This window comes from Grus americana, chromosome 6, assembly GCF_028858705.1.
Source record: "Grus americana isolate bGruAme1 chromosome 6, bGruAme1.mat, whole genome shotgun sequence".
Taxonomy (NCBI): Eukaryota; Metazoa; Chordata; class Aves; order Gruiformes; family Gruidae; genus Grus; species Grus americana.
Genome location: NC_072857.1, coordinates 12,613,037 through 12,635,435, shown reverse-complemented (window position 1 = coordinate 12,635,435; position 22,399 = coordinate 12,613,037). Strand labels below are relative to the sequence as shown.

At 38.2% G+C, this 22,399-nt stretch overlaps 1 protein-coding gene across 3 annotated transcripts; it reads left to right on the top strand.

Annotated features, from left to right (window-relative positions):
- The first annotated feature begins 606 nt into the window (after positions 1 to 606).
- SEC22A (SEC22 homolog A, vesicle trafficking protein) lies at positions 607 to 22,399 on the top strand. Of its 3 annotated transcripts, none has more exons than XM_054830198.1 (8): positions 607 to 695; positions 4,145 to 4,376; positions 6,517 to 6,720; positions 8,629 to 8,792; positions 10,061 to 10,255; positions 14,131 to 14,249; positions 16,955 to 17,020; positions 21,271 to 22,399. In XM_054830198.1, exons 3-8 carry the CDS (start codon positions 6,539 to 6,541, stop codon positions 21,469 to 21,471), a joined length of 927 nt encoding a protein of 308 aa, XP_054686173.1. In that variant the 5' UTR covers positions 607 to 695; positions 4,145 to 4,376; positions 6,517 to 6,538; the 3' UTR covers positions 21,472 to 22,399. The 3 variants fall into 3 exon arrangements, with proteins under 3 accessions (XP_054686173.1, XP_054686174.1, XP_054686172.1); XM_054830199.1 differs by having other exon boundaries at positions 641 to 686; XM_054830197.1 differs by having other exon boundaries at positions 695 to 824.

Below are 22,399 nucleotides of genomic sequence, written 5' to 3'. Positions count from 1 at the left end.
GAACCCAAAGAGCACAATTAGTACACCTCAGTTCTTTTGAAAGTAATTAAGAATTAGCCAAAGAAGTGTGAAGTAGAGAACTAGCGAGGCTGCCTGCTGGCCCCAACACACTGGGGCTTTCCACAACACGAGTGGGGCTGGGACACTTCAACCCATCTGACCACTGGCCACAAACCCAACCCAGCACACCAGCCGGCGTTTCAGAGCCAAAGATTCAAAGAGGCGTTGAAGGTTAACCGGGCAGCCCTGTTGGGAGCGGCGGGGAAGGCCTGCATGAAGCAACACCACCATAAAGGAACAGGACCCACCGTGGGGTGGGACAGATATCCCCTTCCCCTCAGGGCGCCTGAAGAAACAGCGCCTCAGACGCAGCACCGGGGCTGCCCCGCAGCCTTGAGAGCTCCCGCCGACTGCGCCTGAATCCGCCGAGGGAGCCATACCGACGCGACCCGTCCCGGCGCGGAGCCGCCTCAGGGCAGGCCCGGCTCCGCCGTGTCGCCATGGCGACGGCCGAGCCCCGCCCCGCCCTGCCCGCGGAGCAATGGCGCGTCCGCGTCCGCGTCACGTGAGCGGCGCTCCCCCGCCGGCGGGTGGGGGGGCGCGGGGCAGACGTGGACAGTACCCACAATGCCTGGCGGGAGGTGGCCGCTGTGGCCGCGCGCCGGTGCCGCCGCCGCTCCGCTCCGGTGAGCCAGGTAGCTCGAGTCCCCCCCGCGCCGTGCCGTTGCCAGGCGACGCGGCCCGCCCGCCTGCCGCCCGGGGCCTGCCCGCCGCCCGGGGCCTGCCGCCGAGAGGAAGGGCGAGGGACGGGACGGCGCTAGAAGGTGCTGCTGCAGGGCGCTGTGTATGCCCGGTGTTCCCGGGCCGGGGTCTCGGTTGCCGCCTGCCTTCCCCTTTCGGCTCCCAGGCCCGGGGCGGGAGGCAGCCGGGGCACCGCGGGACTCCCCGGGCAGGCGCGGGTCTGGTCCTGCAAAGCGAAGCGACTTGTCACCGGTTTCTCCGCCTTCCGGGCCGCCGCCCCGCCGGGGGCTGCCGTGCGCTGGAGGGTGGCAGCCCGGCCGGTGGAGCCGCAGGGGCCTCCGCGTGTGTTCATCGGCCGGGACGAGAGAGCGTGCACCGGCTGCCTCCCCCCTCGCTCCTCGAGGGTTGCCGCTGGCAGCGAGCGCTGGGTGCAGCGGGCAGCTCAGGTGCAGGAGGCCGCCCATGGCAGCTCGGGCCTCGTCGTAAGCGTCGTTTTGCAGCAGAAGGCTGTCGTGGCAGGGACCTGGCGCTGGCCTGCCTGGCTGTGTGAGCATCGACGGTTTTGTGTGAAGTTTTGCCATCTAAAGCAGTGCGAACCCGTTTAAGGCAGTAAACGCGTTGCCTCTTCCTGCTCTGGCTGCCGTTGCAAATAGTGCAAATGATCCTGTCGAGGCTGCCACATAAGTAGGGGGTAGATGGAAGGGCTCAAGTTCCCGGGCTTTGGGATGCAGCTTGTTCTGTTCCTGTAGTTTTTCAGTCTTGATTCTGTTTCCGAGGTTTCTTTTTCATCTGCTTTATGGGAAGGATTACATGGGCTGGTGGTTTAGGATTATTTCCTTGTCTGATCATACCTGGTGATGTCAAAGTGGCTTTATTTGTTGCGTCCTTCTGTAGTGCTGTAGTTTGTAATACGTATTTCTGAAGTATGCAGTAGAGTGGAAAAATTAAGACTCCTGCCTGCATAATGCAGCTGTCACAACCCTCAAAAGTGGGGACAATAAATTCTCCAGCGCTATTTTGTGTACTTGAAGTAAGCACAGAAACTGTATCTTCATTCTGCATCAAGCAGGTGTGCAGCTTGCAGCCGCTCCCCAATTTTATATTTTATGGAAGGTTATCGTGAGAGGCAGACATCCTGGCAAGAAATGCCTTGATTAAATTGGTGCTGAAGGCCAGCAGGTGCGGGAGGGTAGGCTTGTCATTACAGTAGATCTGCTTAGAATCTCTTTCAATTTTTGTGAAACTAGGCTGTTCTTAAAAAATTGAAGTATCCTGAGCAAACCATATTCACAGATCACTTTCAAAGACTTACTTATAAAAAAAAAAGTTATGAAAGACATCAGATAGGTATAAACCAATTATTGTCAGCTCACAGATTGGAGGATCAATTTGTAACAAAGGAAGACTGGAACATATACCACTTTCTAGGACTTTTCTAGTGTTGCCTCAGGACCAAGTGCCATCGTAACACACAAACAAATGAGGTGATAATTGAATCTGTCTTACAGAAAAAAGTCCAGTAAAACAGGCTCTGGTTTCTATCATCTGAGTTTTCCTGTTCATGGGAGGGAATGAAACTGAAGCCATGTATGATAATTCCTTTTTGTGAAAGCAGTGGAGGTTGACATATGTATAATAAATTAGGGATGGTAGAGTAACAGAAGAATGACCGTTCCAGTTGACTCATATCTGTCTGCGGCCAGCTTTCTCCATGTTCCTCTTTCCCATGAGTTCTCCCAGTCCGCATTGGCAGGAAGGGCTGCGAAGCATCAGTGTAAGGGGAAATCAGTAAAGGTGGGCTAGAAGCAGATGCGCATAGGGAAATGTAAGAATAGCGCAAGCATGGAGTGATGCTTTCATGGTGTACTTTCCCTCTTGGTCATCATTTGAGGGTCAGAATCTTACTGAACAAAGGGTAGTGCTTTAGTTTTAATAACCCTTGTAGTTTTTTGTGAACTTTTCCAGTTGCCTCATGAATTCCCGTAATGTCTTAGCATTGACAACATCCTGTGACAAGCACTTCCGCTGGCTAACAGCGTGTTTTGGGAAGAACCATCTGTGGTACCCGTGAACCTAACACCTGCCAGTTGGATTTGATACTCCTCAGTTCTGTCATAGAATGAGATAGTGAACCCAGTCCCTGCTCATTTCTATCTACCTGTACTGGATTTATAGACCATTTGTAGTGGAACTGCAGTCTTTTGTAATCTTTATGTGTTTGATGGATATAGGATTTTTAGAGAAGAACCTATGAAATTTGTAATGGTATAGTTCATTACTTTGTGCAGTTTTGAATAGATGTTTAAAAAAGACATTTAAAGATAGTTCTAAAAATGCTAACATAACTTTAATGGTTTTTCTTCAATCTCTACCTATGTAAGTCTATATCACATTTACCACTTGGCTCTTTCTGTAGAGCCTTATTGTTTTGAGAGCTGAGTAAAGTACTCCTTCGTTTTGAAGATTTAGTAAACTTTTTCTCTATATTAATACCTTTTCAAATAAGGCTGAATGTTTTGTTACAGTATAGGTATTACACATCTCTATACATATGTGTGATCTTGCAATCAAAGTGATTTTTCTTTTATTAGCTTCATTTTTTAGATAGCTTTCTGATTCCACTGTTAGGAAGCTGAGGAAAAAGTATGTATTTTCACTGGGTGGGTTTTTAAGATGATAGTATCAGCACCTAATTGACTGGTGATCACTGTGCACGCAGTTTTTACCTTGTCCGATGTCGTAGTACACAAAGAGATTTGGCAGGTTTTAATGGAGGCTTACCTTCTGTTAGACTAATTTCTCTAAATATAAGTAGGAGTTTTGAAGAAAGTAACCGTTTTTGTTCTAGGTTTATACGAATATTTATTTAGATACAGAATAAACACAAAAATTGAAAGAATACCTCTAAAGGGGTCTTTACCATTTGCTTTGTCTGTTGTCTCTGCATACATGCTGTTGTTAATGACATTTAGATTCTTTGTCCTTAGTTGTGGTAAAGCACCTGTTGTCAGACTGTGATTGTGTTGTATTATGTTCCTGAAGTGTTCAGGTTTCTGATCAGAGGAAATTATAGATTAATTAAACTTAGTGTATGAGGTGAATGATGGGATTCAGAGTCAAAGGTTACATTACCCTGAGTTGCTCATGTGCTGCACAGACAGATACATATTTCCCATTTTAAATGGCTGCAGTGATGGGACTTTGTCAACTTCACTTAAAGAACATAGAAACATTTTGATATTTCTATTATTCTAGTTTTCTTTTTACTTGAGTACCTCTGAGTAATCTCCCTGGGGTGTGTTCAGGCCTTTCTAAAAAGTATGCCCTCACAAAACCAGCTGAAGAATATTGTTAGCCATTACATACATTTATTAACTTTTTGTGTCTGTTCTTATCTCATCAGATAGCTCAACATGAACTTTAACCATCAAGATCATTTAAAAAGTGAACAGAACAATATTTTTCCTTCTGAGAGCTGTCAACAGGATTCTGAGTTTCTCCTGCAGTGCTGTCCGGTTCACTGGCTTTTCTCAAAACAGGACATGGAGCTGTGTTCCTTTCTTCACATTAGGTGCTAATGAAGTTATTTGCTTCATCAGAGGAAATGCAGATCCATGAAATTACATTTTGTGCAAGTAAGTTAATGAGGGGAATTTTAAACTTTGCTATCACATCATTGTTCTTATGTTTATATTGATATAGCTCCCAGAAGTCCCTTTCAGGATCGAGTTCCAAGTGGTAGAGGTGGTTTTTGTTGGAGAACCATTACAATTTAAAGCTCTTGTGCAATTTTGTCATGCTCTTGAGCTGCTGCTGTGGTTATATAGTTAGCAGCACAGTTAAGAAAACGGGTGCCACGTGTGTTCCCTGTGAATTGTCCTGCTGGGAGCAGGACCTCAAATAGAGATAGGTAAAAGTTTCTAGAACCGCAGGTTAGTTTCTAGAATGCTTCACTCCAGCAAGCTAATCTAGAGCGAGTCCTACAGTTGTTTTGTTTTCTGTTTTTGTGTCCAGCTGATCAAAGCACTTCGTACAACAGGGAATTCTCTAGTGAAGTGCTGAAATAACAAGCCTACCTGATAAAAGCCCAGAGGTATTCAGCAGACTACAAGCAACAGTGGCTTCTGCTGTTATGACTTTGGTGAAAGTCTGATATGCTATACAAGTAAAATACAAGGGTATTAATTTGGAATTTGTTTAGCTAATGTGATGCATCTCAAAGCAGATTGAAGTTTGCTGCTGAAGATGAATTTCTTAAATTGAAAATTACAACACATTTTCATTGTTTTCATTATTATATGCCTCTTTCTCTCTGAGGAGTAAATACCCTTGAAAAACCTGAATATTAATTATTATTCAGTAAGTATCCTGATGTATATATAACCTCTATTTTCTCTATTTCCTCTCTTTTATGAAGAGGCAGTGCTATTTTGGGAAAACTTGGATTCTTAACTTTTCAGAATACAGTCCTTCAGTTGCTAAGGCTTGTAAAGCACCCTTAATGTCATAATTTGAAAGGTGCTGTAAACATGTCAGTATTGCACACGAAAGCATATTTCAGCTGTAGTCAGAAATCTGTTTTCTTTTGCAGTTAGTGACTCTATGGAACTTGGGTAGCATCGTCTGAAGGAGGCAAAAATCTATTTTTTTCATAATCTCTTAAGTGATAGGTGTAGTATATGGTAGGAGTCTGCAGAGCAGTGTTAAGAGTTGAGGAAGTGTTTGCTTTTGGCTTCATATAAATTCTAGCAGTTTGCCCACTCCTAAGAGGACAAATTTGTGTACTGATACTTAGCAGATAAGTAATCCTTCTTTTAATGCTTGTCTTGCTAATCTTTTGGATGCTTTAATGTAAGGTTTTGAAGAACTTGAAGGTTTTAAAAATGTGTCTTCAGTCTTGAAAGACTGTCTGCAGGCTGTGTGTTTATACTGTTAAATACCTGCTATAAATTTTCTCCTTCTGATTGAGAAATGCTTTAATATACAACTTTTTAAAGTTTTAACTATTATGCTTTGAAAATGAAATACTGTAAAAGCATGTAGGCTTTGCAAGCACCATTTCAACCTGCTCAGTATTTGTGTAATACTGATAGACACATTTTGCAGATTTAAAGAAAATGGAGACCCAGATAAGAAAAAAGACATTTCAGGTTTAAGAAATTCCACTGTGAGTTGGGAGAGCTGGATTACATTCCTTGCTGTCCTGATCCTTGATTTCCTATTTGAGAGTACATAAGTTGTGTCAGTCTCTGTTTGTCGGGGTACTTAGGCATGCACTCAGTAACACAGTTTCATGAAAGCACATTAATATTATTGCTTGATCAAGACGTGGATCACTTTTCCATCTGGCATATCTTTACAGTATATGCTTTTCCTCTCCAGCTGTTGTTCTTTGTTTAGACTATAACTGTTGTCTCACTAAACAAGAATACTTACAGCTTGAAGGGTGCAAATGCTACAGTACTACCAAAGGCTAAGTAATAGTGTTTCAGTCTCCACAGGTATCTCTAGGTGAGGATTTATGGCAATTCAGATAAAAATTTGAAAATTTCAGGTTTGAAAATGTGACATTGGCTGTGCTGCTGCTTTGTAGTTCGCGTAGACTAGTAGGTCCTGTTCAGTTAGGACTCTGAGTTATAGTTGAAAATCCTCCTTGTGCCCCATTTTAAGCCTGAGCCCAGTATACGGGTTGGGAAATTTGGTTAATCACAGATGACTCCATTATTTTTGCTTTTACCTTAATTCTGATTCCTCCTGATTTGTGTTTTGTCGTAGGTTGCTGTTAACTCTCTTGGCAATGTCTATGATTTTATCTGCCTCTGTGGTCCGTGTGAGGGATGGACTCCCACTGTCTGCATCTACTGATTATGACCAGAGCATGGGAATGCAAGAATGTAGAAAATATTTTAAAATGCTCTCAAAAAAACTTTCTCAGCTTCCTGACAGATGTACTCTGAAAACTGGGCAGTATAATATAAAGTAAGACTTCTCTTTTATATATTTGCGACATCCTGGGTTGTGTCTGTCTGTAAGTTAAAAAGTTAACAGTTCACATTAGAAGTGATTAATCAAGCTGGGATTAATTCTTGACAGTATTTATGTATTGGAAATTGTAGAAAGATTTGAAACCTGCTCAAACTTTGGTGGAAGTTCAAGTTTGAAATAGACAGTATTTTTATGAATATCAAAGTCCTTGACCTACTAGAAGTGCTTCTTTAAATTTCAAGGTTGTTTTGTACATGAAAATGACCAGACCTGTTCTTTGTCATGCTAGTTCAACTACTGTTCATTTGTTTTCTCTCTTCAGTCTACACAAATTTTAAAACGTACCCAAATACTTCCATAACCCAGTATTTCTGAAAACTTGTGGTTAGGATGTTATGGAATTAGGCCGTTTCATTGTACCTTCAGGATTTCTGTTGACTTCAGAGCAAATGAGCACTAAAACCCAAGCATAAGTCAATAATTATTTTATATGGCACACAGGGAGTGGGAAGAGTAGGAATGTTTTTTCTAGTGTGGAGGCAGTGTGTAGTAAAGTCTTGAATGGTTGAGTGGAGTCTACCTGTCCTACTGCTCCATCCAGCACTTTCACAACAATGCTTTTTGTTTTCTCTTTACACTTCTGTGTTTTGACTTTTTTTTTTAATAACTACTCCTAAATTTTTTGAGCTAGTCAATTTGATAGTGTGCCTGCATGACAACACGGATTAATTGTTCAGAAGATGCTCTTTTTTCCTGTTTGCAGCATGAAACTTCAATTATCGTGAGATAATTCTTTGAATCTATGTTTATCCAGAATTTTGTTTTGTATGTGACCTTTCTCCTTAGTATTGGTAACTAGGTGCATCTGTGTGTAGCTGGTAATTCAGTTGCAGTTTAGCTGAGCTAAATTCTGATTCTAATTTAGATATGCTGTTCTAAATGAGATAATTGAATCCTAATGCCTAGCAAACATGTAGACGTCACGGTGGTGGAAAGTATACCAGCTGAATGATCCTAGAAAGTGCTCAGCCTTCTCCATCTCCCATTGGTATATATGAGTTTCCAGCATTTCTCAGGAGTAGACCCAGCAGGAACTAAATTTTTCCAGTAATTTTTTTTTTTTTAAAAACCTCAGCCGTAGTTGGCTTGTAAACTGATCAGCTTAAAAGAAACTTTTAAGAATGAGACATAAGGCTTAGGACATTTTTTATTGCTTTTGTCTTTGACTAATAGTGTAAGTTATCCATCAAGATTTTGAACAAATTTGAATGTGTCATGAAAACGTGAACAGTAATGAATTGCCTACATGCAATAGTATTTTGAAAACTGTCCCTTTCTATTTTCATATTTGCCATCTCTGGTCATCCTTGCAGCTATCTTTGGAGAATGATGAATCCTGTATTGTATGGAACAGGTTTATTTCCTCACGTACTTTAGAAAGAACTAACTGCCCTCCCCCCCCCCCCGCCCAAATCTGAAGATAAGGGTTTTTTTGTATTTTTGGGATGCACCAGATCACATAATTCTGCTATTGAGATGAATGAAAAGCTATTATGGGACAAACCTGCTGTGTTTCTGTATCCCAAAAGCTTTATGTTATTTTCTGTTCCATGTATGTGAAAGTGTGTACATATGTATACACACATGCACATATATACATACACATGTATGTATAACACAGCTTCTCATATGATCGTACAATGTGGTGTTGAAGTAAAACATTGCCTAGAAGTAAATAGTTTTTCTTCTAGAGTAGCGTTGGACTTTTCAGTAAACATTCATTCCTTTGCTACTGCAGAGCAGTTTTTGCTTTTCTGATTATAGAATATGAGATCAGACTAGTGAAGCAGCTGATTACCTGCATTTCAATTTTAAATTTTGAATTTGTTGTCTCAATTATAGCTTTATAAGTTCTCTGGGAGTAAGCTATATGATGTTGTGCACTGAAAATTATCCCAGTGTTCTGGCTTTCTGCTTCCTGGATGAGCTTCAGAAAGAGTTCATCACTACCTACAATATGATGAAGACAAATACTGCTGTCAGACCGTACTGTTTTATAGAGTTTGGTAAGGATCTGACTTTTTTTTCCCTTGACACCAAGACAAATGAGTATTTAAATAGATGTGCAACTTAATGCACACAAAACAAAAATGTCCAAGGCAGTTTATAGCTGTGTTTCAGGTGGATTTAGAATCTGATTTAACTCCCATTAGAATCAATAAAGCAGTACTTCTGTGGGCATTAAATTAGGTTACTAGAGTTTTATCCAGACTTGTTTATAATCTTTTTCTTCATTCCATTAGGTTTTGGTTTAAGTCTTGTGTGACCAAGTCTGGAGTTCATCTTCTCCTAGTTAATAATACTAGGAGTTGTTTGACTTCATACCTCTTGAAATACTTAACCTGTAAAGGCATTGAGCTTCATAAATTTCTTAAGTAAAAGATTGCATTTTCATGTTTGCTCTTAGCTGTGCTGTAATTTTTGTTCAGTACATGAAAGGGGGAGATTTTTATTTGTTTTATGATATAGTGAGGCATTTAATCTTATGTCATACAAGCTCCAAATACAACTAATCTCATATATACCAGATAATAGCTGTTATGGATTCCATTAATATCAGTTGCTTTAATACTATGTGCTAGGCAGTTATTTTAAATATTCTTATAAAAAGCATTAGAGCAAAAAGAACTGCAGTTTTAGAAATATGGGGGAAGTTATTCCACTTGGTTAATTCCTGTCTATAATTCAGTCAGGCAATTTTTAACAATTTCTATACAACATTGTTGTCTTCCTTATGAAGATTTCTATGAACACTCTGGTGGTGGTTTTTTTTTTCTCAACGCCACCTTTGTTCTACTAGTTGTTAAGTTAGAATGTAGGTCTATTATAGTCTATACCTGTATAATGTGGTATTAATTTTCTCCACCTGAATATTTTGCAAGCATGTTTCATGCTCAAGTAAGTTTATACTTGAATGCAGGAGTTAATTATTTCATAAGGATGTTTACTAAAGTAATGGAAAAGATAGAATAAGTGCAGTAAATCCATTGTATTAGCAATGCATTCAGTCTCATGCAGTGAAGAGTCATTAGTTTATTCACAGTTATTAAGTAATTAGATTTCTGGAGCTTTATTTTTTTACTGCAGAATTAAATAGCCTATGATATGTTAGTCACAAAACAGAAATAGTATGAAAAAATCCAAGATAAATACAAGCATTTCAAACAATATGTTTCAATTTGTGAAGTATGTAGTACATAAAGCTGCATGGTCTTGGATTATTTAATTAACAAAAGTCCACAGGGATATACCTTTTTATTTAAATTTTACACAGATAATTTCATTCAGAGGACCAAACAGAGATATAACAACACACGTTCTTTGTCAACAAAGATGAATCTTGCTGACATGCAGACAGAAATCAAACTGAGACCACCTTATCAAATTTCCCTGTCAGAACTTGGTTCGGCTAATGGGTTTGCACATTTATCTGTGGCAGAATATAAGGGTACTGGTAAGATATCTGCAGGTAAGTTTCAGTCTTTTGTTTTTGTATCCTTAAATGAGACAGATGCAGGGTAGTAGATATTTGATCTTTGATATTTTTTTCTTTAAAAAAAGCTTTTTCACTGTGATGTTCTTACACATAAAGTCATGGCAGCTTTATGCTTTATTTTAGCTTAGATGTCTTGTTTTGTCCTCAGCTCAAAGTGCGTATCTTTCCAAGGCACTCGGAGAGAGAAATGGGTCTATTCAATGGACTGCTTTATTGAAGGAAAAAAAAAAAGCTGCAGGAAAATAAGCAAATGAAGATGAGCACTTAAGAAGATGATCTTTCTTTTTCTGACTTTTTTTGTTATTTCTGCCCAGTAAAACCCCGTGATGACATAAGCCAAGAGCATAGTGTCAGGGGTTAGAGCAGCTGGAGGGAGAAGCATCACTTTAGGAAGCATCTGTGATGGTGAAAATCCAAAGAACTGTGCTGGCTAAAAGATGTACTCTCTTAAATAAGTGCCTTGTGTATAATGTTAATAATAGCAATTTTGTAGATACTTGTCATGTTCGTTTAAGTAGTCATTCATTTTTTAAAACTTTAATTTATTTCATGTGGGAGGTAAATATGGAATTGTGTGGTTGAACTGGGTTAAAGGTTTGTGCTATTGAGTGAATGCTGTGAATCAGTTTGAGGCCCACCTTTAGATGTTTCCCAGCAGGACAGAAAACTTAAAACTCGCCAAGTCCTTGCACATCTGCGATTGACATCGTCTGATTTCAGTCTTCCAAGTTTAGTGAAGCAAAATGATAAATAGATTAAAAGGAAGCGTTGATTTTAATTAGTTAATATCTTCCCCTTTTTTTCTGAAAGTACCTATGGCTGTAAGGCTAGTTATCCTGGGCAGACGTAGACCGATGCTGTTCGCTTTACAGTGTCACGGTGAAAATTGCAATTATAAATCTAAACACTTCCTACAGGTCTGTAATACAAGAGATCGGCTTGATTTTGTGCTATTTTTATACATATATGAAAACAGGATTTCTTTGCCAGTGTATTATCCTAATTACTTTACTTACTCCTAAGATTCAAAACTACTTTCTACTGAAGATGAAAACAAAACAAAATCGCTAGGGTGCACTATTTGTACTGCTGGGGCCCTGACCCCGAGAATTCTTGGTGCTATGAGACAGCGTAGAAATAGCTTACAATCTCTGTATTTGCAATTTAACAGTATTAGACATAGATTCTGGAAAATTAATAGAGGAAAAGCGTGAAGGTGTTTAAATTATTTAGAAGAGTAGAATCTTTTAAGCAGCACTGTACATACCTTTAATCATCTACTGCTTATATGTGTGGGCTGTTTTTAAAGGTATGTAATGCTGTGATACCATTCTTTTCCCACGTTTGATGCTTGCATTGTTGTTACCTTTTAATGTTCTAGTGTAATCCTGACTTGTGGAAAAGGTTATGGTGCCAGAAGTGGCAACTGATTAACTCTGAAAGTTGTCTAGATTCAAACTTCCTATAAAGTAAAATAATAGTTGGCAGATGGTCAAAATTTTTTTCACCTACCTGTCCACAACTTGTCTTACAGAATCAGTTCTGTTGTCCTCTTTTCTTTCCATGTCGACGTTCTTCTGCTTTTTTTTCCCCTTTCAGTTACTTTTAACTTTCTTCTTCCTCTGAATTCCATAGATCTCTCTGTTCAGTTATCCACTTCCTTCCTTGAATTGCTGTAGAAACTCACCATCAAAGGGCTGTGCATTATGAGGGGTTTGCACTTTGCTCCTTCTTCAGTTCTTCAAATTTTAGATGCTATTGAATAACAGTGTCTTTTTTAGCAAGTCTGCTAATAGTTTAGTAATTCTTTACATTCATTGCTTCTCTCCACCCTAGAAAAGAACTTTCTCTGGATGTTTGCTACCCACTCAGTTGGCTAGACTTCAAAGTTTCTCCTTTGTTCTAAGAACAAATTTTCACAAAAAGATATGGTTTGCCTAGTGTAATTTCCTGAATATGCTGTTCTGTTAAAAAACCATGACTTGGTGTAAGTGAATTACGTATGTTAAATCAAGTTGGATGGCATGCAGAGGTAGGAAGTTAGGTAGATGCAAATCTTGTTTTGCTACACAGAATAGCAGAATTTGATGGCTTAGTTTTGGCTGTGCTGATGAAGGATTGTCTGTTACTTGCTTATACTTGTCATTGGATATGTATCGTGGTCTAGTGTCTCGGCCTCTTAAATTGTTAAAGTAATTGAAGATAGCAGCCCTTCTCCTTTAGCGAAAGCTGTGCTATGTAGTGAGGAATAGGGGTAATTATTAATGTGTGAAGCAGAAAGAGAGGAAAGTTAGCATTTTATGATCCTTCATAGACTGTCCTGATTTAGCTGATGAGTCTTTATTTTTCCCCTGATGGTTCTCAAAGAGGTGTTTTAAATACTGATTTAACACACGATGTTTTAAAGTTACCCTGCTACATGGGGAAAATGAAATTGTCTGGAGAGATGTGCATCGAGAGCAGTGAACTAGTTTTATCTACCAGTTAATGAAATACGATGAGTTTTGGCTAAAACCAGTCACATACACTTTCAGCTTTTTGACACTCTCTAGATGAGATGGTTTAAAAAATCCAAACCAAAATAACCGGTTACGAGTCACTGAAAAAGAATGGTTTGGTATGCAAATAGCATATCTAACCTTAACTGAGTGATTGCTGGTAGTGTTCCTCTAATATGTACTATTGTTAGAAAAGCAATAAGCTCTGAAAGTTAAACACAGATTATGCTTTTGTTAAAAAAAAAAAACCCTGATTACACCATTAAATTCAGCACAAATGAGTTAACTAATTTTGTGTTTTATTTTTAAGTTATCACACACTCATAATTAGGCAGCCCTGTGTGTTTACCAATGTGAAATAGCTTTTGTCATTTTTTCTTTAGGTTCTGTAACTTCGTAAACTGTTTGGAAAGCCTTTGTCCTGGATCTGCACAATGCAAACAACCAGGATTGACACCCCTCTCTCTATTAATGTTACAGTTCATTAACCTCATTGTTCATGTCGTTACTCGTCGTTGATTTGAACAGAATGATTTAAGTATGGCTCAGTAGTCCTATTGTTTTCCCAGTGTTGCCTAGACTGTTAAGAGTTTTGCATTGGTTTTTTTCATATTTGCTTTCCGTTATTAGTTATGGAAGGGGTGAGTAATGAGGAACATACACAGCTCTTCTGTAGTAGTGACCCTAGCTAAGCCTGAAAGAGTGGGTGTACGTGGAAAGAAAGCGTGCTTTAATTTTAGCATGTTTTGTGAGAGACTTCTAAGCACTATCTGTAAGGTCCGTGTAAGGTTGTAATACAGATATTAGCTTAGTTTCAAAGCTGTCTTGTTATGTGTGTCTTTGGTAGCACTCGATGGCTGTATTTTTTAAGGTAGGGCCTCAGTGTTCCATTCAGCAAACAAGCTAAATCAGTCTCGATAGCTCTGCTAATGCATTAGTGTTAAAGAAAAGTGGAGGTTGTGAGAGGAGCTCTTAAGTACCTGACTTATTAGCTGGCTACTAATTGTAGACAAATTTCACTAGGAAGTGCATCATTTGCCATCAATTTCCTGGCATGTTTGAGCAGCTTTCAGTATCATACTGAATAAACTGAATGTATTGAGTTAAAAACTAAATAGAATAAGACAATTATTTATGTGAATTGAAGGAAAGTATACTTTTGTTAAACATTGTGTTGTAATATTTAAAATGTTTCTTCTTTTTAGAAAAAAAAGATTGATATTTTGTGGTTTGCTTCAGTGAGCTCTTCTTGGGCTACAAGCCACTGAAAAATGAGATTACTGTTTTACTAAATTTCTAAAGACATTGCTTTGACCTTTGATATCTTTTTTTCGATCTTTTGCTTTGCAGCTCCTCATCAGCGTCTGGAACCTGTGACTCTGCCAGGGATTGTCTCATTTGTGCTTAGTTTGTTATGTGGGGCTTTGAATTTAATTCGTGGCTTTCATGCCATAGAAAGTCTTCTCCAGGTATTGTACATTTTTATGAATTTAAGAGTTAGGCGTCACTGCAATCACAATATCACCTTAGAAGATGCTTGCTATATGAACTAAGTCTTGCCAGTTTTATTTTCAGAAATATTGATGGTGAGGTCAGACCTCTGTTTATGAATCCTGTATTGTTTGTGATCTCTGCATCCTTCTTGAGTGTGATGCATCATTCATTGAGGCTGTGAGTTTCAAAAGCAGTAGAAGGTGGGTGGTCGACTCCTTCCCTAGGTACCTTGGTAGCAGCGAGAATGTGAACATAATGTTCTGTTTTCTAAATTTATGCCATGATATGAGACGTTTAATTTTAATAGATGTTATTTAAAAACACTTGAGAGAAATGAGGAACAGCTTTGAAAATCTGGCCAATTTTGTTGAAAGGTCCATGGAGCAAGGGTCTTTAAACAGGTTTTGTAAAATTGGGGGGTTTTTTTAGAAAAGTTTTTTTTGTTTTTGTTTGTTTTTAATAAACCTTCTTAAGCAGGATGCTTATTTCTCTGTGTATGCTGAAATGATCAATGTAAGGGAAACTGTCAATGGATTTCTTCTAAAAAAAAAAAAAAAATCCCCCAAACCAACACCCACCCTCCACCCAAATAACCCTCCCAACAAACATTTATTTGCTTATGTGAACTCTCTGCTCTGACCCTCCCTATTTCTTGTGCTAGTTGTATTCTCATATGAAATATGAGAATGCAATGAAAATAATAGTGGTGAATGATTTCAAGCAACTCAAGTGAATATGCTGGTAGTGCTTGCAAGCACATGCAGAAAGGTCACGTTTGTTACCACAGAAAAAGATGTACTGAACATTAAATGGCTCTACTGTTGTGGCAATGCAGGTAGAAACTAAAAATCCCATACAGGTTTTCTGAAAGAAAATGGGAACCCTCCTGTTTGGTTAATAGATAATCTTTTTATTCAAACGTATATCTGAACTTTGTAACTGCAATGCTTTTGATACCTAATGGAGTTTTTAGGGAAGTAAGGTAAAGAAGATGACCTGTATTCCAGTTGTCTTTTATAATTATTGATATATGTAAAGATTTAATAAAGCAGTAATGTTTGAGGCCTCAGCATTTCCTGAAAACTAATGAATAGATGAACAAGGCTAATAAAAGTTTTCCATGCTAGGTCCTTCTTTTGAGTTGTTTGTTTTTTAAAGAAAAATCCAGAATGAAATAGTGAACATAGATCTCTCTTTTATCCCTAATTAGTTTTTTCTCTGTTATCACACTTCTCTCAATTTATAAATAGGAATGAATTTAACGTAGACTGTAGTATGAGTGGTACTGAACAGAATTCTGCCACTTAGTGTAATGTTTCTAGAGCTTGTTTTGTTACCTTTCCACAGCTATTTTTTTCAAAAGGAATGCCAGTGTTAGATTAACCTATTTAACCGATGATAGGGCAGCCAAATCATTTTATTCTATATGTTATTGCATCTGGAGGTAATAGATGGCAGTACAGATGGAAGATATTTTTTTTGTTACTGACAAATGAGGCACACTAAAAATCCATCAAAATTTCTCATAGTTTACTGTGGAAAAATCCACAAGGTTTAGGGAGAACTAATCCACAATGTGATTAATGGAACTTTTCTGAGAAATTATTCAAAAGCTTCTCTCTGAATTAGTGTTTCCTTTATAATCAGTGGTTTTATTTGGGTGTTAGCAAAACTCTGTTACGATCTGTAACTATACTCCAGCAAATACGCAGTGGCACTGAGGCAAAGATTTACGGATGGTTAAGGACTGTATTGCATTGTGTAGCTAAGTTTTATGTGCAGACATACTAACTTTTCCCTAGTCAAACTGTAGATGCAAATGCTTCACACGGAACATATTCTGAGCAGAAACAAATTGTAGTTCTGAATGGATCCCTTCTTAAAATGAAATTTGCATTCAAGGAAGAACATTTGCATGAGTACCCATTGTTTTCATGGGTTAGTTTTTGATCGTCACAGATGGTTGTTGGAAATGCGGTTAGAATAATCACTGAGCATGTAAATTTGTTCTGCTCGGCTCTAGAGAAACTGCAACAACCTGTTTGAAAAAGTTAGAAGGTATTTTTTTGTTGTTGTTTTTTAAACACATAGTGGAAAGATCTATCGCTTCAAGAAAATTTTTCCATCTTTTCCTTCAAGAAAACTTAATTTTCCAATAATGTCTCTCTGATAAATTCATGGGGTTTTGTTTGCTCTCACAGCACAGCCATGAAGGCAAGGCTGCCTCCCTTATTTTCTGTGTGGGATTTTACCACACCCTAGTGGGCAGTTTGTGTCTTTCCCTTTTGTCTCCTTTCCGTTTCGTGAACCTGGAGGAAGGCACAGTTCTACAAAGTTGGTGTTAGTTACCGGTGTTTAGAGTTGAATTTTCAAAGGCATCTGTAGAAGGTAAGTGTCAGTGTTAGAGCTGGAGTTCCTTTAAGGCTTTTGAAAATCTCAGCATTAGTTGTCTGTTGTGAATAAACATTTTGGTCTGATTCCATATCACAGTGGATTTTTTCCAGGCATATAGGTAAGCAATAATTAGTGCTAACTCCTTTGATTTAGTGTAGTACAGGAATTATTATAAATCTCTATGTGAGACTATTTTAACATACAATAATGAATAACTTTCATACTATAAATATCTGGTATTTCACTGAAACATTGTAAAACATGGCTTTTTGTTTTATTTTCACAGAATGAAGGTGAAGATTTCAGCTATGTAATTGCATTTTTTCTTGGAACAGCAGCGTGTTTGTACCAGGTGTGTTCTTCTGCTTGCATAATTCACTAGAGTTTAGAAACATTACCCAGTCATGCATAAATGTCATCATGGTTTCTTAAATGTCACAGGTACTTGAATAGGGCAATTACAAAAATAATTTCTGTTCTGTTTTATTTCATTAAATCATAAACTATCATACGGTAGATTGATACAAAGAGCTTCTGGTTGCTGGCATTTTTTTCCAGTTAGTTGATTAGGAGATTTGGTATACTTTTCTGTCTGGAGCTTACAATTTATCTTTAAAGTCACATGGAAGTTATATCACTTCCTTAAAGTAATAGTTTCATAGTTGAAGTAAATCTAAACATCTGAACAAATGCCTTACTGTTTCTTTCCTTTGGGAAGATTTGAAGTAAATATAGTAATACCTAGGCACTACACCCCAGAATTTTCCTCACTTTGTAGATTATTGTGCATCTCCTTCTTTCTCAGAGCTTTCAGCCACTTTCCACTATGTTTTCCTTATCCTGTCTGATGTTTCACATGGCATTTCAGGTCTGTAGGTTTTCCATTTCTGCCTTGAAATTTGACTTTCCTATATAATTTGTAGCAAGGAGTTCTGGTGTCCATTAGGATTTCTCATTCAGTGGTACTGCTGTTATGTTTAGCTGTAATGTCTGTCATGCTTAATTGCTGTTATTACAATTCTTTTAACTTTTAATCTGCTGCATGTGGAATATGCAGTTTCTACTTGTTTCTGTGTGCTGATGTTTAGTACAGTGTCAAATTGTAGAATAAAATAATGTCTCAGGATTTTTCTTTTATATCAACCTTTCTATCAGTCAGCCTTTTGTCCAGGTACCTGTAATCTCCATTCTCTGTATCTAGCAAAATGTCACAGTACAACTTGTGTTCCTTACCACTTGTTGACTTTTCGTCAGCTTAAACCTTAAATAATTCTTCAGATTGGTGTTAATTTTCCATGCCAACAATCTGTTCCATATCAGATAAGGTGGAGCTCCTGCATTCTTTTTTTTGTGTGTGTGTGTGTGAAAAATACACATTCTTCCCTCCTCTACCAAATTAGAAACCTTATTCTTTATAAAGTATTCATGTTGGTGCCTTGAGACATAAGGATATATGTCTTTCCCCCAGTGTCTGACTTGAATAGATTTATTTTAAAGAAAGAATCCATGCAGCTTGGAATGTAGGCTTTTTCTTAATATTCAGAATATATCTGTCAAGACTCTTGTTCTGCACCTTCTAGTGTGATTCGTACAATAAGTAATTGGTCATTTTTCAGAACTAAGAGGGCTGACAGTTCTCTGGCGTGTTCTGATGTTCTTTTGCCACGTTTAGGAGTTCGAGAGATTAAGTCTGTATGTTGCATGACAGCACATTTCATTATCATTCACCCACAAGGCTTCCATAATGTTGTATTCTCTTGTTCAGTTATTTACAACATAACAGTGTGTTTCTCTTTCTAATTTCCAAGAAAATGTTTGTAAACTCAGTGCGCAGGCAAAAAATGCGACTTAACGTGGAACAGGATGTTTTATGCTCACTAACATTCAGTGTGCCATGATGAAGAATGTAATTTGGTCATGATCATTAGAAGCCAATAAATGCACAGACTGAAGAGTTTCTATGCCAGCTCTTTTTACATTTGAAGTGAAGCTCTTTGAACCAGGATGAGTGTCTTCACGGTCTAGCTCTAAATACCAAGAACACAAGTGAGAGTAGACAGCATGAAGAAAATCCTCTGCTACTTTTTGAAGTATTGTAGTAATACATGGGATGTATTGAGTGGCCAGTATGCTGGCATATGTCTATATGTATCAAACTGAAATAATAATAGCGTTCCCTTTATATTTTCACATATGGTATGTGATCTGGATATTTTTAGATTGTCTAAGAAGAAAAGTAGCAGCTGTTCTAGCATTGTGGGGAAATTGTCCATCACCATCAGCATCTACCATATACTCTCTAAAACCTTTCATTTCAAGATGATGCTATCAGTATTTAGGTTCACTTTTATGTTGAAATAAAATATAAAGCTTTAGGGCACAGTTTTAGCAGCATTAAAGCTGTGATTTTTAATTGCTTAAGGTTTTTTACATTTGGGATTTTATTTCTTTTTTGTACACTTGAAAGGGGATTTTCAAGTAAACTCAAGCTATTTCATTTCTGGTTTATGGCCTATTTTGCTTATAAAATTGCAACTGAGTATTACAACACTGACAAAATAGCAATGCTATAATGTTCACAGGGTAAAATAACTAAGATTAGGAGCTTTGATAATATGTCCAAGAAGTCAAGAAATGCCTGTTCCAGTTTGTCTAGAGCTGACGTGTCTAGTGTTCCTCCGTGGCTTCTAGTCTCTTCTGAAGAAGAAAATGTGCAAAAGTAACAATTGTCTCAGTTGTACCCAAAGTGTGAAGTGTCAGGAGTTGAGCTTTCAGTCATTTCTTAACATTAATTAAAACCAAATAAATTTTAAAAAATCAAAAATCAAAATCTTCTCTGAAGTCGCCGAGGAGCCTTGTACATAAAAGCATGCTCAGTAATTGCCATGCTAATTCTTCCCTTCAATAGAAGAACAAAAGCCCCCAGGAATTTCATACCAGCACTTGTTATAGCAAGGTGTTAAACCTACAGTGTTTTGGCCTTTTGACTGGTGCTCTGTTTTGTAAGTGGCAAATCTTCTAGCATCTTAAACCTAGACTAATGAAACAGTAAGCCCCAGAATTCATTTAAAAACAGATCTTCAGTAAAATTCACGGTCATTCAACATCATGTTGCAGAGACATTTTTAAGCTTGCATAGTATTTTTGGTTTTTTAAACCCTTGATGCTTATTAATCATTTTGATGAAGCATATCCTGACTATTTTAATCTTGGAAGCAGTTACACTTCTTCATATGTTGTCAGTGGAGGCGCCGACGCTAGGAAATTATCTGAATTCTTACTGCTGAGATACTAGTACCAACTAATTGCTCTTTTAGATGTGATTTGTAAAACTGTCAGCCCAAGTAGGTTGCATTTGCTCTGCTTAAAGCGGCCAAGCAGGTTCAGAGGAATTCCATCTAGATTCTGAAACCTGTAGATTGCTTATCTCTAGTTTTACTTCGCTTTGGAGGAAGGACATAACGAATCTTACTGATATTGTCAGTACTCGCATCTCTGAAGATAATTAGATATCCAGAAATCACAAGTAGTTTTGTTAATCTGAGCCACAGTTACAGTGGAAATGTATGCTTTACAAGAAAGAGGTTAAGCTTTAAATAGAGTATAAAGTAACCTCAATAAATTGCATCGTTCGTTTGTGAGTGTACAATGCTTTTGCCCTTTTTTGAGGAACATGAAAAATGAAAAAAAAATTAAGTAGAGTTTTTCTGACTCTGATAAAATGTGAGAAATGCCCAAGAAGAACAGAAATGACACTTAGATAATCTGATGATGAATGCTGTTAAAAAAATCTGTGTGAGCATGGTTATATATCCACCGGGAACAGATTCGGAATGCAAGGTAAGCCCTAGTGATGTTGTTACCTGCCTTGAAACACAGAAAAAGCTGTCTTCATTAGTCAGAAATGGGTAGAATCCAGAGGGGGCAAACAATTTTTTTGTGGAAGTCAAGGGAGTAGTTTGAACCACAGCAGAAGTAAAAATAATGTCCACAAAAAAGTACTGGACAGCTATGTCCTTTAGAGATGAAAACCGAGGCGAGAGACTCAAACAGATTTCAGGTTGCAACAGGGAGAAAGCAGAGTGGGAAGCTGTGGGAAACACGACAGAACTACCGTAGAGTTGTTGTGTATTTCTCTCCAAGTGTGATCCATCTTGCACCACTTGAAAAAGGACAGTGGATGTATGTGGACCTCTCCGCATCCCCCAGTTAATCCTTTGCATTAACCCTAACAGGACGCTGGGTTGGTATCTGGGGAATTGCCTTGTGCTGAGTATTTCCAGCTTCAAGGGTCCTTCAAGGGACCAGAGATTGCCAGGAACATCCACTGTCCTTTGTCATGAGCCACTCATTATTGCAGGTTGTAACCCATTATTATGAGAGAACTGTTCTCAAAGAGGGTTTAATGGCAGCAAAATGTGACCTTGTATTGATATCAGGTACTTTTCACCCTTCTATGACTGCTAAATTGATACTGTCCTTACATATTGGATATGGAGTTTTACTTGTTTCGGGTTTGTAATTTGTCAGTGACCAAATGATGTTTCTTCAGTGGAAGTTATTTTCCATTTGGTAATCTGATTTCTTTTTTCTTCCTGACAGTGTTACCTGTTTGTATACTACACAGGCTGGAGGAATGCGAAATCCTTCCTGACTTTTGGGTTAATTTGCCTGTGTAACATGTATCTGTATGAACTGCGCAACCTGTGGCAGCTCTTCTTTCATGTGACTGTGGGCGCATTTTCTACCTTGCAAATTCGACTGCGACAACCACAGGGAAAGTCCCCTGATTACAATGTCTGACAAGTCCTGGAACATTTAGAGGCAGTCTTGTTCCAATGGTTATTCACTCTCAGGAATGTAAAGCTGGTCTCCAAAAGAAGAAGCTGTCTGGATGGGGCGTTTTAGTTTTTTTTTTTTTTTTAAATAAAGTAATGTAAGATGCCTGTGGACATTTTTCACTTGATAGTTAAACTTTTTTTTTTTTTTTTTAAGAGGGACGCAAAAGAATACGTGACTAGAGGAGGAAAATGGATCATATCCATGCAGCAAAATGTATGTAGGGACACCAAGACTGGGGAATTTGTCTGGTGGCATAAAAAAGCTTCATTTGAAAGTATGTTAATGGCAGGATTGTACAGAGTATGTCTTTTGCATATCATGCAAGCTCTTCATTTCCAAAATCAATTTTGCCTTTGTGAGGCAGTAGGGGATAGGCTAAATAAATAAAAAAAAAAATAATAATGCTATTGCATATTAGCAAATTAGATTTGGAATATGTAAGATATTAAATTTTGGAATGTATTGTTTCACATTGACATATATGTGAATGTTTTCTTAATTAAAATGTAACCTGGAAACTGTTTCTGGGGCTCAGCTTTATGGCACCTGTGGCCCTCTGTCTAGTGCTATAAATACTTTAACATTTTTTCATTTATAATTTCCTGTTAATTGTCCTTTGAAAGTGATCTATGTGGACAGGGTTTCTTTTTAGTAATTATTCAAAAAGTTCTGCCACTTAACCCAGGATTTTTGCACGCTTCCTCTGTTCGAACTCTGGAAAGGTTGAAAGGAAATGGATTGGTGAGTAAATGGAGTGACTTGTACTTGTTGGACTATTGTTCTTCTTTTTATATACTTTTAGAAATGGATGAATAATTAGCTCAAACCTGAGATACATGACTGGTGACAGGAAAATAATAAATTAGTCTGATTAGCTTAAACAAGAAAA